Genomic DNA, 23,893 nt, shown 5'->3' on the forward strand with positions numbered 1-23,893 from the left:
TGACCTATGAAGAAAGACTGGATCGACTAAGCTTATATTCACTGGAATTTAGATGAATGAGAGGGGATCTCATAGAAGCATATAAAATTCTGACGGGATGGACAGGTTAGATGCAGGAAGAATGTTCCCGATGTTGGGGAAGTCCAGAACCTAGGGTCACCGTCTAAGGATAAGGGGTAAGCCATCTAGGACCGAGATGAGGAGAAACATTTTCACCCAGAGAATTGTGAACCTATTGAATTCTCTGCGACATAAAGTTGTTGAGTCCTGTTCGTTGGATATATTCAGAAGGGGGTTAGATGTGGCCCTTACAGCTAAAGGGATCAGGGAGTATGGAGAGAAAGCAGGAGTGGGGTACTGAAACATAGAAACATAGAAAATAGGTGCAGGAGTAGGCCATTCGGCCCTTCTAGCCTGCACCGCCATTCAATGAGTTCATGGCTGAACATGCAACTTCAGTACCCCATTCCTGCTTTCTCACCATACCCCTTGATTCCCCTTGAAGATGCATGATCAGCCATGATCATATTGAATGGTGGTGCAGGCTCGAAAGGCCGAATGGCCTGCTCCTGCACTTATTTTCTATGTTTTTTTGTTTCGTGGGGACATTCGTTCTTTGTGACAAATCTATGGAAAACAGCTATTGGAATTGGACCTGTCCTTTCTCACCCTCTCTTGATGACCACTTACATGCTGTAGACTCGAGATGGCAGAAGGTACGCTCGACAGCATCATGTGGCCAATGTAAGACATGACAGACTGATGAGGAGGATCAGACATTACACCCCCCGCAAGTACAGGGAGAAGCAGTATTACCTCAATTTGCCCGACACCACTTGCCTTCGGAGACTGCGCTTCCACAAAGAGGTTATCACTGAGATATGCCAGCTCATAAGGGGAGATCTGCTGCCTGCCAGCACTATCAGTACTGCACTATCAGTCGAGGTCAAAGTCACCACGGCACTGTCGTTCTACACCTCGGATTCTTTTCAGGCCACAACTGGCGAGATTTGCGGACTTTCTCAGCATGCCATACATTACTGTATTAGTCAGGTTATCTGAAGCACTGTACGCAGGAGGGACTTGATCAGCTTCCCTATGACCAGGGATGCACAGAGTGAGAGGGCTCTAGGATTCTCCAGAATTACAAACTTCCCAAGGTACAGGGTGCAATAGACTGTATGCACATCAGGATGCTGAGGTAACCACAAGAGATTCCACTCCCTGAATGTCCAACTGGTTGTCGACCACCAGCAAATTATACTGGCAGTGAATGCTCAATTTCCGGGCAGCATCCATGATGCTCACATCCTGTGTGAGAGCACTGTATCTGACTTGTTTAACAATCAACCACAAGGTCAATGCTGGATGCTTGATGACAAGGGATATGGCCTCGCCACCTGGCTGATGATACCCTTCCTGACACCCACACCGAAGCCGAGAGGCGACACAACGAAAGCCACAGAGCAACTCGCAATATCGTGGAGAAAACCATTGGAGTGCTGAAGCAGCGCTTTAGATGCCTGGACCACTTAGGAGGCGAGCTCCAATACCACCCTGAGAGGGTAGTTCAATTCATGGTGTGTGCTCCATGCTGGTTATCAGGAGGGGACAATAATTGGCAGAAGTGTGTGATGGTCCACCTCAGGAGAGAGAGGAAGAGGAGGATGAGGAGGTGGATGCTGACCTCAGGCCACACAATCAAGCCATGCCCCCATCCCCCTGTAGACTGCATGAAAGGGCCCGTGGTGGCATCATAGCTGCAAGATTCTTATGTCAGGAGCTCATAAATGAGCGATTTGCCTGAAAGAACGTTGTTTGTATTTACATGGCTGACACACTGCTGGGTGTGCAGGTCATATATCAATGGTGGTCATCACCTTGGTGACAGTTAAAGTTTAAGTTGATTGAAGTTAAGTGTAATTATACCCTTTGATGTTAAGGAATCACCAGTGTGTAACGGTGCAGCTATCTGAGCCAATGCGCAACAAGGTTATATTAAATAAAAAACATTTAAACTGAACATTTGTCTGAAATCATAAGTATATCTGTAAAAACCAACCCTTCCCCAACCTCTAGCCCTTTCCCTTCCCCTCCTGACTCCAAGCCTCCTGGCCAAGGAGTTCCTCAGGCGCTGCTTCATTGGGTGGGGGGTATGACGGCCGAACCACTGCTATGACGGATACGGGACAGGACGGTCCCGAGGTGGGAACCTGCTCCAAGCCAGAAGCAAGATCTTCCTCCTGGCTCTCGTGTCGTTGGCAATGGGGGTACCTTGGGGTGCAGTGCCGCGCTCCGGGACCACTGGGAGCCCTCTGCCACCAGTGTTCCTGGCTAACAGCTCCAGAGCCTCCTCCATCCCTTCCATGTTATATCTTATTTGTTGGACAAAAACTCGGTGCCAACTATGTTCTGGGTGCCTAGAAGGCTTTTTGCTGCTGGTGAATCGCCCTCGTACCTCCCACAGCAGCCAAACAAGCACACACCACACCCACATATGCTTTCAGCCCCTCTCTGCTCCCTCTCTCTCTGTCTCCTCTTCTGCGCATGTAATGATGACCCCTGACCTCCTGAATCGCGGGAAACGAGCGTTGCCATGCCATTGCTAAGGACGGCGACACTTTACGGCAGAAGGTCAGAGAGATTTAACGCTAACGCCCATTTCATATCACTCGTGGCAACGCCCAATTTTTAAACTGGAGACGAGGGGCCTTGACAATGGGCGACGAGCCAGCAATCTGAAAACCCATTTTTACCTCCCACGCCATAAATACCGTCCATTTTTGGGCACAAAAGTGTAAAATCTAGCCCCTGACCTTTTCCAATGTGCCGTCCAGTTTCCAATCGTAGAATTTCGATTTACATTAGAAAGGAGCCCAAGGCAGAACCTGTTCCTATTGGAGAGATTTGTAAATCAATCAACGAGCAAACTTGTTGATGATGCGTGAAAAGCTTTTCCAACTCTATTGTTTAGTTCATAATAGGCGATAGAGCATCAGTGATCTGGCTCTTCATAGCAGACTGTAAATCTGCAAGGAAATCAATTGACAAGGTTTGACACATCGCGAGTAAAATCTCATCCATACTGTCGAATATTGCAGCAACAAAAATCATGTTCAAACAAAAATAAACGTTTCACATCTATGACTGTAAGTATAAACTATTATAGCGAGAGACATTCGAACTTGCAATTTTGTTGCATCAGGTTTGCACTTCTATTTAAATAATTTGACAGGATTCTGCTGTTGTCTCTAACCCATTTATTTGATGCTGTTGTGCCCACCTGTGAACAATAATCTGGAAGAAGTTATCGGGTGGCATAGTCATCATCTGTTGCATGTTCAATTTACACTGTCACACCAGTCAGACGTACCCTCCAATTTTCCCCCTCCTTTCCTCAAGACACTGATTAATATGGCTACACCATGGAAACAGCCTTGTTCAAGTGGCCACTCTTCGTGTGTAACCCTAGACAATGGCTGGGGAGGCACAAAAGGCATCACAATCCAACTGATGTCCACAAGTGCACTTTTCAGTAAGATTCGCTGAATAGTGATGAGGAGCTGAAACCCGAGTTGACCTTTCCCTTTTCCTATAAGCCTGGGAGGCTGACATCAATTGTATTGCTTAACTGCTAACCTGGCTAAGAGTAGTGATGGCAGCACAGATCAATTGTCAAAACTGTGTCCTTCTTGGTCTGCACAGCTCTATATTTAAGCTAAGGGTTTAATTAGGAGGGGGAAAATAGAGTTTGAGAGGAAGCTTCCTGGGAACATAAAAATTGACTGCAAAAGTTTCTATAGATAGGTGAAGAGAAAAAGATTAATGAAGACAAACGTAGGTGCCTTGCAGTCAGAATCAGGCGAATTTATAATGGGGAACAAAGAAATGGCAGACCAATTGAACTAATACTTTGGTTAAGGAAGGAAGACACAAATAATCTTTCGGAAATACTAGAGGACCGAGGGTCTAGCGAGAAGGAGGAACTGAAGGAAATCTTTATTAGTCAGGAAATTGTGTTAGGGAAATTGATGGGATTGAAGGCCGATAAATCCACAGGGCCTGCTAGTCTGCATCCCAGAGTACTTAAGGAAGTGGCCCTAGAAATAGTGGATGCATTGGTGATCATTTTCCAACAGTCTATCGACTCTGGATCAGTTCCTATGGACTGGAGGGCAGCTAATGTAACCCCACTTTTTAAAAAAGGAGGGAGAGAGAAAACAGGCAATTATAGACCGGTTAGCCTGATATCAGTAGTGGGGAAAATGTTGGAATTAATTATTAAAGATGAAATAGCAGTGCATTTGGAAAGCAGTGACAGAATCGGTCGGTCCAAGTCAGCATGGATTTAAGAAAGGGAAATCATGCTTGACAAACCTAGAATTTTTTGAGGATGTAACTAGTAGAATGGACAAGTTGATGTGGTGTATTTGGACTTTCAAAAGGCTTTTGACAAGGTCCCACACAAGAGATTGGTGTGAAAAATTAAAGCACATGGTATTGGGGGCAATGTATTGATGTGGCTAGAGAACTGGTTGGCAGACAGGAAGCAGAGAGTCGGGATAAACGGGTCCTTTTCAGAATGGCAGGCAGTGACTAGTGGGGTGCTGCAGGGCTCAGTGCTGGAACCCCAGCTATTTACAATTGCATCAATGATTTAGAAAAGGAATTGAGTGTTATATCTCCAAGTTTGCAGATGACACTAAGCTGGATGGTGGTGTGAGCTGTGAGGAGGATGCTAAGAGGCTGCCGGGTGACTTGGACAGGTTAGGTGAATGGGCAAATGCATGGCAGCTGCAGTATAATGCGGATAAATGTGAGGTTATCCACTTTGGTGGCAAAAACATCAAGGCAGAATATTATCTGAATGGCGGCAGATTAGGAAAAGGGGAGGTGCAATGAGATCTGGGTGTCATGGTACATCAGTCATTGAAAGTTGGCATGCAGGTACAGCAGGCAGTAAAGAAGGCAAATGGCATGTTGGCCTTCATAGCTAGGCAATTTGAGTATAGGTGCAGGGAGGTCTTACTGCATTTGTACAGGGCCTTGGTGAGGCCTCACCTGGAATACTGTGTTCAGTTTTGGTCTCCTAATCTGAGGAAGGATGTTTTTGCTATTGAGGGAGTGCAGCGAAGGTTCACCAGACTGGTTCCCGGGATGGCAGGCTTGACATATGTGGAGAGACTGGATCAACTGGGCCTGTATTCACTGGAGTGTAGAAAGATGGGAGGGAATCTCATAGAAACATGTAAAATTCTGACAGGACTGGACAGGTTACATAGAAACATAGAAAATAGGTGCAGGAGTAGGCTATTCGGCCCTTCGAGCCTGCACCACCATTCGATAAGATCATGGCTGATCATTCCCTCAGTACCCCTTTCCTGCTTTATCTCCATACACCTTGATCCCTTTAGCTGTAAGGGCCACATCTAACTCCCTCTTGAATATATCCAATGAACTGGCATTAACAACTCTCTGCGGTAGGGAATTCCACAGGTTAACAACTCTCCGAGTGAAGAAGTTTCTCCTCATCTCAGTCCTAAATGGCCTACCCCTTATCCTAAGACTGTGTCCCCTGGTCCTGGACTTCCCCAACATCAGGAACAATCTATCCGCATCTAACCTGTCCCGTCCCATCAGAATCTTGTATGTTTCTATGAGATCCCCTCTCGTCCTTCTAAACTCCAATGCATAAAGGCCCAGTTGATTCAGTCTCTCCTCAGATGCAGGAAGAATGTTCCCGATGTTGGGAAGTCCAGAACCAGGGGTCACAGTCAAAGGATAAGTGGTAAGCCATTTAGGACCGAGATGAGGAGAATCTTCTTCACTCAGAGTTGTTAATCTGTGGAATTCTCTACTGCAGAGAGTTATTGATGCCAGTTCGTTAGATATATTCAAGAGGGAGTTAGATATGGCCCTTACGGCTAAAGGGATCAAGGGGTATGGAGAGAAAGCAGGAAAGGAGTACTGAGGTTATTGTGTTCCTAACACAGATGGGACTGCATACAGGGAGGTTAAAGTAACAGTGACCTCAGTCTTTATTAAGACACTCCAGAGTGAGGAACAGGCCTTACGGGCCGGCTTATATACAGTGCTCGCGAGGGATACTGGGATCCCTTGGGACTTCAGGGAATGCACTCCCTGGTGGCGGATCATGGGAGTGCATGCTTTACAGATACACATCACTCCTCCTCAAAGTCAAAGTGAAAACTATTTACAAGGTGAAGCGGTCAGGAGCCTTTCTTTCCCTGGTGGACCGCCTCGGTACAAATGTCTGTTCTGGTGTGTTGGCTGTGCCTTCACTGGGCTGGCGTGTTGTTGGCCCTGCAGGGCTGCTGGGTGAGCCTGGCCTTGCTGAGCTGTTGGGTGTAATAGATTTGATTTCCTGGTCCGGGGTGGTGTCGTTGATCCTTTGGGTGTGTGTTGTGGGCTCGATAAAGGTGGTGTCTGCTGTGGGTTGTTCAGGGCAGTCTGTGAACCGCAGCCTCATTTGATCCAGGTGCTTTTTGCAAATTTGGCCATTGTCTACTTTGACTACAAACATCCTACTCCCTTCTTTAGCTATCGCCGTGCCCGCAATCCACTTGGGACCATGTCTATAGTTTAGCACATACACAGAGTCATTCAGATCAATTTCCCGTGACACAGTGGCGCGACCATCGTTTACATTTTGTTGCTGCCGCCTGCTCTCTACCTGATCATGCAGGTTGGGGTGAACCAGTGAGAGTCTGGTTTTAAGTGTCCTTTTCATGAGTAGCTCAGCCGGGGGTACCCCTGTGAGCGAGTGGGGTCTCATGCGGTAGCTGAGCAGTACTTGGGACAGGCGGGTTTGGAGTGAGCCTTCTGTGACTCGTTTAAGGCTCTGTTTGATGGTTTGTACTGCCCGCTCTGCCTGCCCATTGGAGGTTGGTTTAAACGGGGCCAAGGTGACATGTTTGATCCCATTGTGGGTCATGAATTCTTTAAATTCGGCACTGGTGATACATGGCCCGTTGTCACTGACCAGTATGTCAGGCAGGCCGTGGGTGGCAAACATGGCCCTCGGGCTTTCAATGGTGGCGGTGGCGGTGCTTCCCAACATTATTTCACATTCAATCCATTTTGAAAAAGCATCCACCACCACCAGGAACATTTTACCGAGAAACAGGCCCGCATAACCAACATGGATCCTTGACCATGGTCTGGAAGGCCAGGACCTCAAACTTAGTGGTGCCTCTCTGGGCACGTTGCTCAACTGAGCACACACGCTGCATTGCCGTACACAGGACTCTAAGTCAGAGTTGATACCGGGCCACCACACGTGGGATCTGGCTATTGCTTTCATCATTACTATATCCGGGTGTGTGCTGTGGAGATCCGAGATGAACGTCTCCCTGCCCTTCTTTGGTAGCACTACGCGGTTACCCCACAACAGGCAGTCTGCCTGAATGGACAGCTCGTCCTTTCGCTGCTGGAACGGCTTGATTGGCTCTTGCATTTCAACGGGGATGCTGGCCCAGCTCCCATGCAGTACACAGTTTTTTACTAGGGACAGCAGAGGATCTTGGCTGGTCCAAGTCCTAATCTGGCGGGCCGTGACAGGTGATTTATCATTTTCAAACGCTTCCATGACCATCAACAAGTCTGCGGGCTGCGCCACCATCAACAAGTTTGCAGGCTGTGCCATTTCCACCCCAGTGGTGGGCAATGGTAGCCGACTGAGAGCATCCGCACAGTTCTCAGTGCCTGGCCTGTGGCGAATGGTATAGTTATACGTTGATAGCGCGAGTACCCACCTTTGTATGCGGGCTGAGGCATTAGTATTTATCCCTTTGTTTTCAGCGAACAGGGATGTGAGGGGCTTGTGATCGGTTTCCAGCTCAAATTTGAGGCCAAACAGGTGCTGATGCATTTTCTTTATCACAAACACACACGCTAATGCCTCTTTCTCAATCATGCTGTAGGCTCTATCGGCCTTAGATAAGCTCCGAGAGGCATAGGCGACAGGTTGCAACTTCCCCGCAACGTTAGCTTGTTGTAATACACACCCGACTCCGTACGACGACGCATTACATGCTAGCACAAGTCTTTTACACGGGTTATACAATACAAGCAGCTTGTTGAAGCATAAAATGTTTCTGGCTTTCTTAAAAGCAATTACTTGTTTTTTTTCCCATACCCAGTTCTTACCTTTACACAATAACACATGTAGACGCTCTAAGAGGATGCTTAACCCCGGTAGGAAGTTACCAAAATAGTTGAGGAGTCCCAGGAACGAACGCAGCTCCATGACGTTGTGTGGCCTGGGCGTATTCCTGATAGCCTCTGTCTTGGCGTCTGTGAGCTGAATGCTATCTGCCGCGATCTTTTTCCCCAAAAACTCCACTTCTGTTGCTATGAAGACATATTTCGACCTCTTCAGCCGCAGCCCTACGCGATACAGTCGCTGGAGGACCTCCTCCAGGTTTTGTAGGTGCTCGACGGTGTCCCAACCCGTGACCAATATGTTGTCCTGAAAAACCACCATGTGTGGTACCAACTTAAGTAGGCTCTCCATGTTTCTCTGGAAGATTGCTGCAGCCGACCGAATTCCAAACGGGCATTTGTTGTCGATGAACAGTCCCTTGTGCGTGTTAATGCAAGTGAGGCCCTTCGAAGACTCCTCCAGTTCCTGAAGTAGGTCGAGCTTGGTGAATGTCTTGCCTCCAGCCAGCATCGCAAATAGGTCGTCTGCCTTAGGTTGCAGGTATTGGTCCTGCAGCGAGAAACGATTAATCGTTACTTAAAATCGCCGCAAATCCTGACCGTGCCATCACTTTTGAGTACTGGAACAATCGGGCTGGCCCACTCGTTGAATTCCACTGGGGAGATGATGCCCTCATGTTGTAGCCTGTCCAGCTCGATTTCCACTCTCTCCCTCATCATGTGAGGTACTGCTCGTGCCTTGTGGTGAATGGGTCGTGCCTCTGGGACCAAGTGAATCCACACCTTCGCCCCGGAAAAGTTTCCAATACCTGGCTCCAAAAGGGAAGGAAATTTGTTGAGAACCTGGGTACATGAGGCCTCATGTGATAGTGTTCGGATGTCATCCCAGTTCCAGCGGATTTTGCCCAGCCAGCTCCCTCCAAGCAGTGTGGGGCCATCGCCCGGGACAATCCAGAGTGGCAGTTCATGCACCGTGCCCTCGTAGATGACCTTGACCATGGCGCTGCCCAGGACAGTGATAAGCTCTTTGATGTACGTTCTCAGTTTCGCGTGGATAGGGCTCAGGGCTAGTCTGAGTGCCTTGTTGCACCACAGTCTCTCATATATCTTTTTACTCATGATGGATTGGCTAACGCCAATGTCCAGTTCCATGGCTACGGGTAAGCCATTCAATTTTACAGTTAGCACTATAGGTGGGCATTTCATTGAAAATGTGTGCATCCCATGTACTTCAGCATCTGCCTCATCTCTCTGAGGTTCGAAATTGCTTTGATCCATCTTCCTCTGCCATGTGGTGGTTAGCAGGTTTTGCAGAGCTTGCAGCTCATCTGCAAGCACGTTGGAGGTGCCCCATTGTTCCACAGCTCTTGCAAACATACCCGTTGAAGCAGCACGAATAGGCTGAATGGAAGTCTCCACACTGCCAACAAGGTGTGAATTGCCTTGCATTCATCCTTTGTTGCGGACTCTGAGTCATCTCTGAGTGACTCTGGGTCACCTGAGGCCTGCTGGCAGTTGCACACTCGTGGGCTCTGCCCTGTACATTTCTGCTCGCAAACACAGTTCCAGTTAATTTATGAACGTTGCTGGCACTTTTGTGCTGAGAGATTTTTTTGGTGTTATCACTGGTGTACATAAACACCTGTGCTATCCGAATGGGTCGGTGTCTCTACAGTGAAAAGTTTTCGTAGGATGGTCTCGTGGCCAATGCCCAGTACAAAAACGTCTCTGAGCATTTGCTCCAGGTAGCCATCAAACTCACATTGTCCTGCAAGTCGCCTTAGCTCGGCGACGTAGCTCGCCACTTCCTGACCTTCAGATTGCTGGCACGTGTAGAACCGATACCTCGCCATCAGCACGCTCTCCCTCGGGTTAAGATGTTCCTGAAGCAGTGTACACAGCTCCTCACACGACTTATCTGTGAATTTCACCAGAGCCAGAAGATTGTTCATGAGGCTGTAGGTCGGTGCCCCACAGACTGTGAGGAGGACCGCTCTCCTTTTTGCAGCACTTCCTTCTCCGTCCAGCTCGTTGTCTACAAAGTACTGGTCTAGCCATTCGACATAGGCTTCCCAGTCCTCACCCTCCGAGAACTTCTCCAGGATGCCCATAGTTTGCTGCATCTTTGCGTTGGATTCGTATACTCGTCGCCAGTTATTGTGTTCCTAACACAGATTAGACTGCACACAGGGAGGTTAAAGTAACAGTGACCTCAGTCTTTATTAAGACACTCCAGAGTGAGGAACAGGCCTTAGGGGCCGGCTTATATACAGTGCTCCCAAGGGATGCAGGGATCCCTTGGGACTTCAGGAGATGCACTCCCTGGTGGCGGAACATGGGAGTGCATGCTTTGCAGATACACAACAGAGGTGAATGATCAGCCATGATCTTATTGAATGGTGGTGCAGGCTCGAAGGGCCGAATGGCCTACTCCTGCACCTATTTTCTATGTTTCTACAGCATAGGTTTATGATGTACTATAAATAGTTCATAGCAATTTTGTTCCACAACATGAGGAAGAAACTGTTAACCACAGTGCAAATCAGTCCAGGCCGTTCCCCTCAGTTATTAACCTTTAATATCACAGCATTTGTGCCAAATATCATCATCATCATAGGCGGTCCCTCGAACAAGGATGACTTGCTTCCACAAGAGTTCACAGATGTTTCAATGAAGGACCCGATGTTCCAGTCCTGAACTCCAGTTGACGGGGTGGAAGATGCCTGCGTGTGGATTTTGTAACGTGTGGTGACCGTTGCACATCAGACATCACACGGGCTTGACAGAGCTAGGCCTTTATCCAGTGGCAAGGGTTAACCAGTATGACTGGAGACCTGCTCTGCACACACATAACGCAGTGTGGGCAGGCATGTGCTGCCCCTGGGCCCTCGGCTCTTCTGGGCCCCGTAACCTCATTCGCCGCACCTTCGCCCACGATGCTCCAGGGCCCGGCGCTCTAGCTCTATTTATAGTCCCAACCTGCGGTGGTGTTCTCACACAGGTCGGGGCAGCCCACGATATTCCAGGGCCAACTTGGCTATAAAAAAATGTATCAACCATATGAGATTCTTGGCTATTATGCATTGCTAATGTTGATAACTAATTAATAAATATTTATTTCTCCAACAAAGAGAAAGGCATAAATAAGGCATCACAAGAACTAAGAAATAGCATGAAAGCACTTAAAAGTTGAATATAACCAAGAAATACTGGAAAAATTCAGGACACCACCATTAAAAAATAAACTAAAGCAAACCAGTGAAGAAAATAACAGGCATGATAACATACTGTATTCCAAAAGGAAGGAAATTGTTGTCTAAACTTACTGTAAAATTATTTAGTGTATATGGCACAATTGTCCTGTCTGAATTTTGCAACTACCTATATAATTAAAGTAAATGCATATCCCAAATCGGTCATGTTTGACATTCAGACAATGTGGCTCCAACTGCAGAATTATTGGCTGACCAATACCAATCTGTGCATCTGTAGACAGATTTACTGCTGCTGTAACTTTAATAATCAACGTGCCACAAAACTGCTGTGTCAGCTCACCTTTACTATCAGCCCAATCTGGCACTAATGAGGAGTCGCTTGAGATATCCCGGATCACCTGTTTCTTTGTGGGTTCGTACGGAGGGGGTGGTGTCTTGGCTGCAAACAGACACGGCTGATATCAGCTGTGGAGAAGTTGCCACTAATGTTACTTGTTCAATCAGGTAAAGCACACACACACACAATTATTCTAAATTGATCCTTTAAAAAATATACCCGTTCTATAAATATAACAGTCAAACATAGTTAGAGCAAACATAGGAACATAGGAAATGCTGGACGAGAAAGGACCAAGGTCCATCTAGTGTACCTTCCACCATTCTGGTAGATGATACAATGATAATAAGGTTCTGAGCTAACCATAAAAGTCAATTAGTCTACAACAGATCCAGACATGATGTGAGGAACATTCCCAGTGGTGGAGAGCTTTGGGAACCATAGGTCCAAAGTCACCCGTTCCTCACAAACAGAAACTTACCACAGGTCACGGTTCACATTACTCATTCTGTATGCCAAAATGTTATTTTATTAAAGAAATATGTCTAATTTGAATGAAATAACTACTTCCATCATCTCCCAAGGGAGCATAGATAGACCATTTGCTCACTGAAATATTGTTTCCGCAGATTATTTTTAATTTACCCCATTCAAGCACAGGCTGTGTCCTCTGGTTCTCCTGTTCTGAACCAGGTGAAATAGCTGGTCATGGTCTACATTATCTAGTCCCTTTAGAATCCTAAAAACAGCACTTATGTCATCCCTCAACCTTCTCTTTTCCAGTGAGAACAAACCCTATTTATATAATCGCTCCTCATAATCCACCCCCTTCAATCATTGTGGTTACTCTCATCTGTCTCCTTTCAATAGTTGCAATATCCATTTCGTACTGTGGCGGCCAGAACTGTACACAGTACTTTAGTGCGGCCGCACCAATGATTTATAAGGTGACAGGATTACTTCACTATTTCGGCTCAATATTGAACTTCTAATACATTCCAACCTATGGTTTGCTACACTCATTGCCACCGAGCAGTGTTACGATAGCTTCAATTTTTTTGTCAGGACCCCTAATCTCTTTCATTTTTCATGCACATTATTTTCTTTCCATTTAAGTACTAGTGCCTTCTTGGATTTTTTTGTCCCCATGTGAAGTACTTTGCATTTCTCAACATTGAAATTCATCCGGCACCTGTCTGCCCAATTCCCAAGTATATTCACTCCTCCTGTAGATTATTCTGTTCAGCTATGGAGTCTACCACCTTCATTAGTTTTGTAATATCTGCACATTTAGCCACTATGCATGTGACTCATAGATCATTTATAAAGTTTTTAAACGACCCCTTTGGGACTGCGCTGGTAACATTCACCCAGGCTGATGACAATTCCTGTATAGTACCACTATCCTCTGGGTTCTATTAGACAACCAATTATGTATCCATTGTAAATTATTTCCACTGATTGCCAGTTTATTTATTTTCAGTACCAGCCTTTCCAGAGGAATTGTATCAAAGGTCTTACTGAAATCCAAGTACACCACACATCCACTGCCTTACCCCCATCAAGCTCCTTTGTCACACCTTCAAAGAAAGTCAGTAAATTAATTTGGAAATGTCTCCCATTGGCTATCTTTTCTAATTTTATTTCTATCCGAATGCTCCATGATCTTATCTTTAATAAGGGTTTCCATAACTTTACCCACAATTCACCTACAAACTCATTAGTCTGTAGTTTCTTCAGTCACTTTTGCTACTTAAAAAAAATAAATAACATCGGCATTTGTCTAGTCCTCAGGCACCTCTCCAGTATTCAGTGAATTCTGAAAGATTTATGCTGGAGTTCCTGCAATTTCATCCCTTTTTTCCTTAATTATCCTCGGAGGCATCTTATCTTCAAAAGTAGTTCATTTGCAATAAAGTGCTTTGAGACATCCTGAGGTCGTGAAAGGCGCTATACAAATGGGTGTTTCCTTTTATATTAATTGAAATGTTACCTGTGAGTTGGTATGGGCTCCTTGAACCAGAGCTGCCAAGAGAACTTGGATAGTTGATGTTGCTTGGAGACGGGGGGAAAGTGTTGTTAGGTGACGGAGGGTAAGGGGAGTCTATTTGTTGATGAAAAGAGTTCGGGAAGGTAGCATTGCGTGGCATCAAAGGTTCATTCTGATGTGGCAGAGGCACATTGCGAAACTTGACAAGTAGGCTGTGTTGTGGGTTGAACACACTGACATGGCACAAGCACAGGTAGCAGCACTGTAAGAGAACACAAGGTCAGGTGTTGAGCAGAGTCCATGGGGTCGATTTTCATTAAGGCCTCCACCCACCCAAGTGCCGCCCGAAGGTTGCCAAGGTACCGGATGGGATATTCATGGCCGAGGTCACTCGAAGGTCGGCAGCTGGCAAATCAATGTCGTACGCCACCAACCTGGATGGCAGCGGGCGGGAGGTCTCATTCTCGACAGCAGAGACGCTTGCTGCCCAAGTGCTACCAAGGATGGAGTCGGGCCCATAAAGGGTCGAAGAGCTGAAAAATAAAATCAATACTAAAAAATAAAAAACTATCCGAAGACCTTCAGACGACCCCATACAGGTAAGTCGCTGTTGAAATTTTTTTTTTTAAATGTTCACTTAGCGTTTGTTCAGGTGCTTCCTACTTACCATCGAGGACAGACCAGCCTCCAGCCAGCAGTCCATCCCCGTTCTGTCGTTGACTCCCGTCGATTCCCACCCGCAGGAATCTGGGAGCTCGGCGGGCGGGAGCTCAGTTGCGCCACTCGGCCGTCCGCTGAAGTCAGCGGGCGGTTCCTGGCGGCTCTCCCCTCCCGCCCACTCCAGGCCAAATGGAAAGTGGCACTGGGCAGATCAAGGAGAGCAATGTCGGCGGCAGTGGGTGGCAATCAGTGGCAGTAGGCGGTGAGTGATGAAGTTCGGCCCACATAACTTTTTGTATCACAACAAAATCGCTTAAAATTAATCACAACTAGTAACAGATTACTAATAATTCTTAGTTTTAATTCTCTACCTATGCTTTAACAAAATACAGCAATTTGTAACATTTAAAAATTGTGGCAGATTTAAAAACTATATCAGAATTTTAATTGTAGCATTTGTTCTCTTTGCCTCCCCCGCGTCCCCAGCCCCTCCTTCAAATACTGGGCACAAATACGCCTAATTCCCCGAAGCAGAAGAGCTAAATAGTAATTCCTTCTTTTAATTCTTAGCCTGCTGGCAGTTTCGGGGAACCTCCCTGGGTCAATCCAACCTGTAAGTTTTTAGTTCAAGCAGTGACACTGAAAATAGGATGGCCATATTTTCATCGGCCAAGTTGTGTTTGTTATAAGCTGCCCCCCAATTGTGGGTGATTGCTCTAACAGGCTTGTTTTCCTGCTTGCTCCCATGTCGATTTCTGAGTAACTCTTTTTCGATAATTTTTGTACAGCCTTGCTCATTCTTTTACCTCTCCAATTTCCTCCCCTCCTTTCGTACCCTGAACTGGGGCCAGTTCAACAGGCAATGAGCAATTATTCATTTTCAAGCTGGTTGTGATAGCAGGGTATCCAACTGTGGAAGACATCACCACCGGGGTCAGTCATTCTTCACCTGATACACTTCCAGTGTATCGAGCAGATCTTTCTGCTTTCCTATTTCAGGGGTGCGGTGGTGAATTGTAGATGAACCTAAAAGATAAATTCTGGGTGATTCTACATACATTAGGACTTCTGACAAAGTGCTTCTTTAGTAAAGAAAGACAAATAAGGTTAAAAGATTGACAACTTGTACAAGATAATACAGAAAATGAATCAAAATCATCCGAGGGTATTAAGTACAACTGTTCTTCTGTCTCAGCAGTCTTGTGCATTAGGCGCCCATTTACAAAATTTACATTTTCCTGTGACATGCTCAATACTTATCAGTTTTAATTTTGCACACTTTCATTACTTCAGTACACATGATGCCATTTCTGACCATAAGTACTGCATATAAATTCCAATACAAGAGAGATTGAAATTATCTCTTAAAAGAACAACTTATTTATTATTCTAACTGCACAGAATGACTATCTGTTTATCAGAGAAAGAATTAATCATTTGAAGACTGAACGTCCTTTGAAGTTTTTCAAACTGTAAGCATATCAGCCACACTGCATCTGCAAAGATTTCTGTAACATTTCGAAAGCATAAAATTGAATTAAGAATATTCTTTCTTAGCAATCTCAGCAAACAAGTAAGGTCTGCCCAGAAATTCTGCCACATATAACATTAATGCAGAAGTGCTATAATAATCCTCAACGGCAATACCGTAACTTTAACAATAATTCCTGCATATCTCCAAATGATGAGCTCCCAATCTCAGTTGCGCTATCATGGGTATGTACGCTAATTACTCCCCGCTGGTACAGAGAGAGAGGAAGAATATCGAGTCATCCCAACCTGCTCCAGATCATCTTCCATTGGTAGGTTACAAAGCAGTATCGATGAAGCCCTGAGAACATTTCACCTGCCAGTGCTTTCAATCAGAAGATGAATGGCAGCACAAAGCAACCATATTCAAAATATCCCAAGCCGATAGGCCCCTGATTACTTAGCAATAGCATTATGAGCTGGGGAGTTCCTCATACATTGTCAGTTACAGAGGATTGTTAGTGCTAAGCACAGAATGATTTACCTGGAACATCTTGCCCCTCCCAGCTGAAAATAGTCCATGAGAATAACCTACCTTTTGTGGGGGTGGAAATGATTGAAAAAAAGTCATGGGTGTCCTCTGATCCAGATTTTGGCCTGGTAATCAGCCGCATTTTAAATGGTACGTGAAAAATCTTGTTTTCAAGAGGCTATGGAAAGCAAGGAAGTAGTTCTCAGGAAATATTTTCTCTGTGTCTGCTTGACATTGGTCGAAGTGGCTGTGTCTCAGAACGTCTCTGCTAATTGAAGGCTTGAAACCAATACTGCAAGTTTATTGAAACTTTTTTTTTTAAAAAGCTGAGCACATGCAATTTCACCCCCCCAAAAAAAAAATCAAATGACTGCAAGACTTAACTGATTTTCATGGAATTCAATCCCCACCCACACTTACTGTCAACCATCTCAACACCCACACTATGTACAGTTTGACCACTCTGAAGAAGTTGGAACCAAAACTGTCCACAACATGTAGCAAATTGCTGGGACAATGTCCACCGCCATTGGTTAGACTTGGTTTGTCCCATTTCTGTAGACAAGAAAATTAAGGATGCAAAAATTAAAAGGCAATAGGTTTCATTTAATTACTACTACGAACCACGAAATAAGCAAGAGCAATTCGAACGTTTTGCAGCCAAATGTGCCTCGAATCTTATGTTAAACCTGGCAACCTTTGCTTGTGTTCTTACTGCTTAAAAGTACCTTTAAAAAAAACATTTAAAAAGAATTACATTAAATGGTCTATTGCTGTTGCAAGAAATTATTAAATACACTACCAAGCTTAAAATAAATTAGACAGACAAGATCTGAGTCAGAAGGTTGTGGGTTCAGGTCCCACTCCAGGGACTCAAGCTCATAAATTTAGGCTGACACTCCAGTGCAGTGCTGAGGGAGTGTTGCACTGTCGAAGGTGCCATCTTTCAGATGACGCGTTAAACTGAGGTCTCTTCTACTTTCTCAGGTAGATGTAAAATAACCCATGGCACTACTTCGAAGAAGAGCATGAGAGTTATCCCCAGTGTCCTGGCCAATATTTATCTCTCAATCAACATAACAAAACAGATTATCCGGTCATTATCACATTGCTGTTTGTGGGAGCTTGCTGTGTGCAAATTGGCTACCACGTTTCCCACATTACAACAGTGAGTACACTCCAAAAGTACTTCATTGGCTGTAAAGCACTTTGAGATGTCCGGTGATCGTGAAAGGCGCTATATAAATGCAAGTCTTTCTTTTAAGATTTGTGTTAATAGCCTACCCAGCACATTTTTCCAGAAAGGTTCTCCTCATATACAGATATCAAAATTATTGTTTCATAATAGAATAACTCCAGTACACATGAAATTACAAGTCCGGATACTATTCATTAAATACAATAAATGTTGTTGTGCAAAATAATAACAACATGGCACAACTAATAGAATATATTGCCGACTGCATTTAACAGCAACATGATTTAAAATTTAATTATCATTCCTTGCACCAAAATTAGTCTAGTATGGTCACTCTTGGGATTGGCTAGATGGTCTTTGGAGACAAGTCATCATAGGTTCAAGACAGATTCATTAATCTTTGATTGCAAATGTTATTAACTGGGATACCTAGCTGGTGATATTTAATTTTAATCATAAGGCTTTCTGTTGCGGCCTCTTACTACCTGCAGGTATTTAAAATAAGCATACATTTGTTTTAGGGAATCAAACAATCGCACAACTAATCCCACCAGCCTCTGCGTGAACCCTAGATCAGCTTGGAAACACTCAGCTGCAACTCCAAGATGGCAGGCCTGATAAAAAGATAGACCAGTACTCAATGAATAAGTTTTTAAGAAGGACATGGTTTTTCTTACATTAGGTTATGGGCTTGCAATATTATCATGCAATCGTTAAGACAGGTTTCATAGTACTCAGATTTAAATCTCCAGGGCAGTAGGGGAACCGGATTGAAGGAATGACCACGAAAGACATACCTGGCATTTCCACCTTCTGTAATGATACGGCTCAATGCATACTTCTTTCTGCTTTGAACCAATGGGAACTCACAACACGCGAGAGGTTTTAATTCGTGGTGGGACTGTAAATCTGGCCATTGCCATACTCTGCAATAAGTAACATGTGGTAAACCTTTGCGGTGAGACACTTGTAATCTCCCATCCAAAGATCTTGTAATGGTGACACATTTGCTGAGTTGCCCTGGTGAGCTGAGGGCTTTCTCCAGTTCCTCCATTGCCCCTTTCTTTTTCTTCAGTTTTCTCACTCGCGATTCTGCAGCCTCTTCAGCCCATGCTTCCTCCTCGCCTCCTTGTTTCCACCCTAGAAGTCTTTTCACTGCAGGACTTGTGAAAGAAAACAAGTAAGCCATCATTGAAAGTACAGAAGAGGTGCTTTTTTTTTTTATAAAACAGTTGGGAAATATTTTACAAATGTCTCCAAAGCCTGTGCAGTTTGATAACTATCCAGGATAAAGTTCTAGTCATATTTGGAGGTTGGCCACTGCAAATCTCTTCAGTGTTCTGAATGAATAGATGGCCACGGGAAAATCGGAGAAACTGCCTTTCTTCTGTAGTCAGATGCCAGCTGCTATTCATTTAAACTGTTAGAATAAAAATATAACCAAGTTCAAGGTCAGATAGCTAAAGACGATCCCATTAGAAAGCATATCATTTTAATTTAGTGTACACTTTAATGCTGCAATAATTGTTATGAAATGCAAAGCAATCCCTTTTGTTGTGGAACTATGCTACAATTATATTACATATCTAACTTCCAACATCCCATCCTGGCTCCCATGTCAGCTGATATTGTTAACAATTCTCTCTCCTCAGGTACTGTCCCCACTCCTTCCAATCTGCCGTCATCACCCCTCTCCTCAAAATAACAATCCTGGAAAATTTTCCCGCTAAGCTATGTGGCCGCGTGGTCATCTGCAAGGTCCCGCGCAGGCCGCTCACTGGCTTTACCATTGTAGATACCACACATGCACAAACATTTGAATGGGCTGCAAATTGGGGGAGGCATTGGAATAGTAAATGGCTCACCACCACCTTCTCAAGGACAATTAGAGATGGGCAATAAACGCTGACCTTGCCAGCGATGCCGACATCCCGTGAATTAATTTTATTTTAAAGCCTGAGTCAGTGGCTGGGGAGGAGGATAGATTCATTGGTGAGGGAACATAATTTGTGGTAGGGGCCGAAGACGATGGCTTTGGTCTTCCCAAAGTTTAACTGAAGGAAGTTGGTGCTCATCCAAGACTGGTTATCAGACAAGCCATCTGACAACACAGACAGTGGAAGGGGTCAAGAAAGGTCATGGAGAGCTAGAGCTGAGATCCATCAGTGTATATATGGTAGCTTACCCCATGTTGGTGGATGATGTTCCCAAGAGGCAGAGGTAGATGAGGACGAGGAGAGGGCCAAGGATGGATCCTTAGAGGACTACCGAGATGATGGTGCTGAGGTGGGACGAGAAGCCATTAGAAGAGATGCTCTGGATACAATCAGATAAGGAAGGATACACTTGCATTGTGGGCTGTTCAGAGAAAGTTCACGAGGTCGATTCCAGAGATGAGGGTGTTGACTTATGAAGATAAGTTGAGTAGGTTGGGCCTATACTCATTGGAGTTCAGAAGAATGAGAGGTGATCTTATCGAAACATACAAGATAATGAGGGGGCTCCACAAGGTGGATGCAGAGAGGATATTTTCACTCTTAGGGGAAACTAAAACTAGGGGACATAGTCTCAGAATAAGGGGCCGCCCATTTAAAACTGAGATGAGGAGGAATTTCTTCTTTCAAAGGGTTGTAAATCTGTGGAATTCTCTGCCCCAGAAGGCTGTGGAGGCTGGGTCATTGAATATATTTAAGGCAGAGATAGACAGGTTTTTGAGCGATAAGGGAATAAAGGGTTATGGGGAGTGGGCAGGGAGGTGGAGCTGAGTCCATGATCAGATCAGTCATGATCTTATTAAATGGTGGAGCAGGCTCGAGAGGCCAAATGGCTTACTCCTGCTCCTATTTCGTATAAGAATGGAACCAATCAAGCCCAGTCCCACCAAGCTGGACAACAGAGGAGCCGTTTTGAAGAGGACGGTGGGGTTGACTGTGTTAAAGATTGAGGTGGATGAGCACCCAAAATAGTCCAGGCTGTTTCTTTACTGCAAGAGGGATGGACTCCTGCTTGGAGGAATTCAAACAGGGTATTGCAGGAGAAATGGGCATGGATTTGTGAGGCGACAACACGTTCAAGGGCTCTGAAGTGGAAAGGGAGGCAGGAATTGAGTTGATAATTAAGGGAGATGGTTATGGGGAAGTTTGAGGAGGGAGATGATCACAACGGCTTTGGAATCTCAACTGAGCCTGAGGAGATGGAACCATTTACAATGTCAAATTTGGGAATAACTGAAAATATTACACAGGCATGTAATATAGTGTCACAAAAAGGATATAAGAGCAATAGAGTTAGGACTATTGTGTATTGAATTCTAGGTATTTTCAACAGTTTTATCATTTTAATCCAGTCAAAGAGGAAAGGTCATTTCACAAAATAAAGTCATCTACTCCACCCCCATTTAAAAACCAATCATGTAATAAAATTGCATGATGAATTTTATTCTAATTGAAAAAAATCAAAGTGATTTTTAGTACATGACTGTTTTTAGTACAATTATATATTGCGTACCCCAACCTGCACGAGGACACCACCGCAGATTTGGAGGATAAAAGAGCTGGAGCGCAGGCCCTTCAACATCGTGGGCATACCACTACAGCTTCCAGTGCGAGCCGTTCCAAGTATGAAACATCTTCGAGGTGGGCGACTGGGTGACGTCATCAAGGCCCAGTTCACCATTTGGAGCGTGGGCAGGAACATCGGCAGGGCCCAGGCACAGCGGAGGAGAGAGAAGGTCGGGGCGGATGAGCGGCGAGAGATCGTGGCGGAGGTGCGGCAATGTTTGGTGTGGAGGAGCAGTGAGAAATCGTGGCAGAAGTGCGCCGAATGATTGAGGTGGAGGAGCGGTGAGAGATCGTTGAAACATAGAAACATAGAAAATAGGTGCAGGAGTAGGCCATTCGGCCCTTCGAGCCTGCACCGCCATTCAATGAGTTCATGGCTAAACATGCAACCTCAGAGCCTGCTTTCTCGCCATACCCCTTGATCCCCCTAGTAGTAAGGACTTCATCAACTCCTTTTTGAATATATTTAGTGAATTGGCCTCATCAACTTTGTGGTAGAGAATTCCACAGGTTCACCACTCTCTGGGTGAAGAAGTATCTCCTCATCTCGGTCCTCAATGGCTTACCCCTTATCCTTAGACTGTGACCCCTGGTTCTGGACTTCCCCAACATCGTGACTGAGTTGTGACAAGAGATGAGTGGTGGGAGATCGTGGCAGAAGTGTGGCGAATGCTTGTGGCGGAGGAGCGGTGAGAGATCGTGGCAGAGGAGCGGTGAAAGAACAGCGGCGAGAGATCGTGGCGGAGGTGCGGAAAATGAGGGTGCGGGGCCCAGAAGAGCTGAGGGCCATGGGGCAGCACGGGCCTGCCCACACTGCGATATGTCCGTGCAGCAGAGCAGGTCTCCAGTCGTCCTGGTTTACCCTTGTCACTGGATAAAGGCCGAGCTCTGTCAAGCCCGTGTGGTGGCTGATGTGCAACTGTCACCACACGTTAAAAATATCCATGCACAGGCATCGTCCACCCCTGGAGTTCAGGACTGGGATATCGGGTCCTCCATTGAAACATCAGTGAACGCATCCCTTTTGGTGTGGAAGCAGGTCATCCTCGTTCGAGGGACCGCCTATGATGATGATGATATTGCGCACTGTAGTGCTTAAAACGTTTCCCAGTAACCTGCCAAAACCTATCTTTATATAGTACCAGTCAGATAATAACATATTAGTAAATTCCAGGTTACTACCATCATTGTTACTGTTTCATCAAAGCCACACTATCTATTATGCTCAGCATTCCCACAGGCAAATGGTAAGCAAAATTAAATTAACTTACAACAACTTATATTTATATAAGGGGTTGGTGTCGAACTGGCCAAAGGGACTCCGGGGTCGGCATCGAATGCACTCAATTTTTTAAAAACTTTTAATCAACTTTTAAACTTCTTAAACAATTCAGGAAAACTTAAAAATTTTTAATCTACAACACTAACTTTTAAACAACCTGATTTACATTTTAGAGATGTTTTAATCAACTCTTAATCTATTTATTAAACCTTTAATCAACCTGTTATGTATGTAACCCTTGGCAACTTGTATCATACCACCACCAGAGGGCCTACCTGTTGGAGTTCCAAGGGATCCCAGCATCCCTTGGGAGCACTGTATATAAGCAGGTCTCCCATGCTGTACCAGCACTCGAGTTTAATTAAAGGAGCTAAGGTTGCACTTACTCATTGCATACAGTACTCAGTTGTATCACATTATTATGAGCATAACAATTGGCGACGAGATAACGAACAACCACGCAAAAATGCAAAGAACTGTTGGTATCCTGGAGAAATTCTCAGAAGGGGACGATTGGGAGGCCTTCGTGGAGCAACTTGACCAATACGTCGTGGCCAACAAGCTGGAAGGGGACGGGAACGCTGCCGAACGAAGGGTAATCCTCCTTGCCATCTGTGGGGCAACAACCTATGGCCTCATGAAGAATCTTCTAGCTCCGGTGAAACCAACAACCAAATCCTATGAAGAACTATGTACGCTGGTCCAGGAGCACCTAAGTCCGAAGGAAAGCATTTTGATTGCAAGGTATTGGTTCTACACGTGTCAATGGTCTGAAGGCCAGGAAGTGGCGACCTATGTCGCTGGACTAAGGCACCTTGCAGGACATTGCGAATTCGATGGATTCCTTGAGCAAATGCTAAGAGACTTTTTTGTGCTTGGCATTGGCCATGAGGTTATCCTTCGCAAACTATTGACTGTTGAAACACCGAATGTGAGCAAAGTCATAACGATAGCCCAGGCATATATGTCCACCAGTGATAACACCAAACAAATTTCGCAGCATAAAGAGATTTTGGCTAGTACTGTACACAAAGTAACGTCGTTTTCAGGCAGGATTGCATATGGCAGAACATACACACTAGCAGCTGCACGACCTCAGATGACCCAGAGTCCGCCATCAATCGTTAATGCGAGGCAGTTGACACCTTGCTAGCGCTGTGGAGATGATCATCGAGCCCATCAATGCCGCTTCAAACACTATGCGTGCAAAGGCTTTGGAACAATGGGACACGTCCAGCGAATGTGCAGACGAGTTGCAAACCCTGCAAACCACCACGTTGCAGAGGAAGATAGATCCATGGTGGATCAGGCTGAACTAGAGACTCGAACCGAGGAGGCATGAGTGTACGGGGTACACATCTTCACCACGAAATGTCCACTGATCATGTTAAAAGTTGAACTGAACGGAATTCCAGTATCCATGGAACTGGACACGGGTGCGAGTCAGTCTATCATGAGCAAAAAG

At 45.3% G+C, this 23,893-nt stretch overlaps 1 protein-coding gene across 1 annotated transcript in view; it reads right to left on the reverse strand.

The window, feature by feature from the left end:
• smad9 (SMAD family member 9) overlaps nucleotides 1-18,775 on the reverse strand; it is a 48,498-nt gene extending 29,723 nt beyond the window's left edge. The window contains 7 exon segments of the mRNA XM_070891328.1: nucleotides 2,817-3,021; nucleotides 6,585-6,596; nucleotides 11,740-11,838; nucleotides 13,730-13,959; nucleotides 18,353-18,395; nucleotides 18,398-18,445; nucleotides 18,448-18,775. Coding sequence (XP_070747429.1) covers nucleotides 2,817-3,021; nucleotides 6,585-6,596; nucleotides 11,740-11,838; nucleotides 13,730-13,959; nucleotides 18,353-18,395; nucleotides 18,398-18,445; nucleotides 18,448-18,775 — 965 coding nt within the window.
• Nucleotides 18,776-23,893: the final 5,118 nt, after the last annotated feature.

Source organism: Pristiophorus japonicus, chromosome 10 (assembly GCF_044704955.1).
Source record: "Pristiophorus japonicus isolate sPriJap1 chromosome 10, sPriJap1.hap1, whole genome shotgun sequence".
In the NCBI taxonomy this organism is placed as follows: domain Eukaryota; kingdom Metazoa; phylum Chordata; class Chondrichthyes; family Pristiophoridae; genus Pristiophorus; species Pristiophorus japonicus.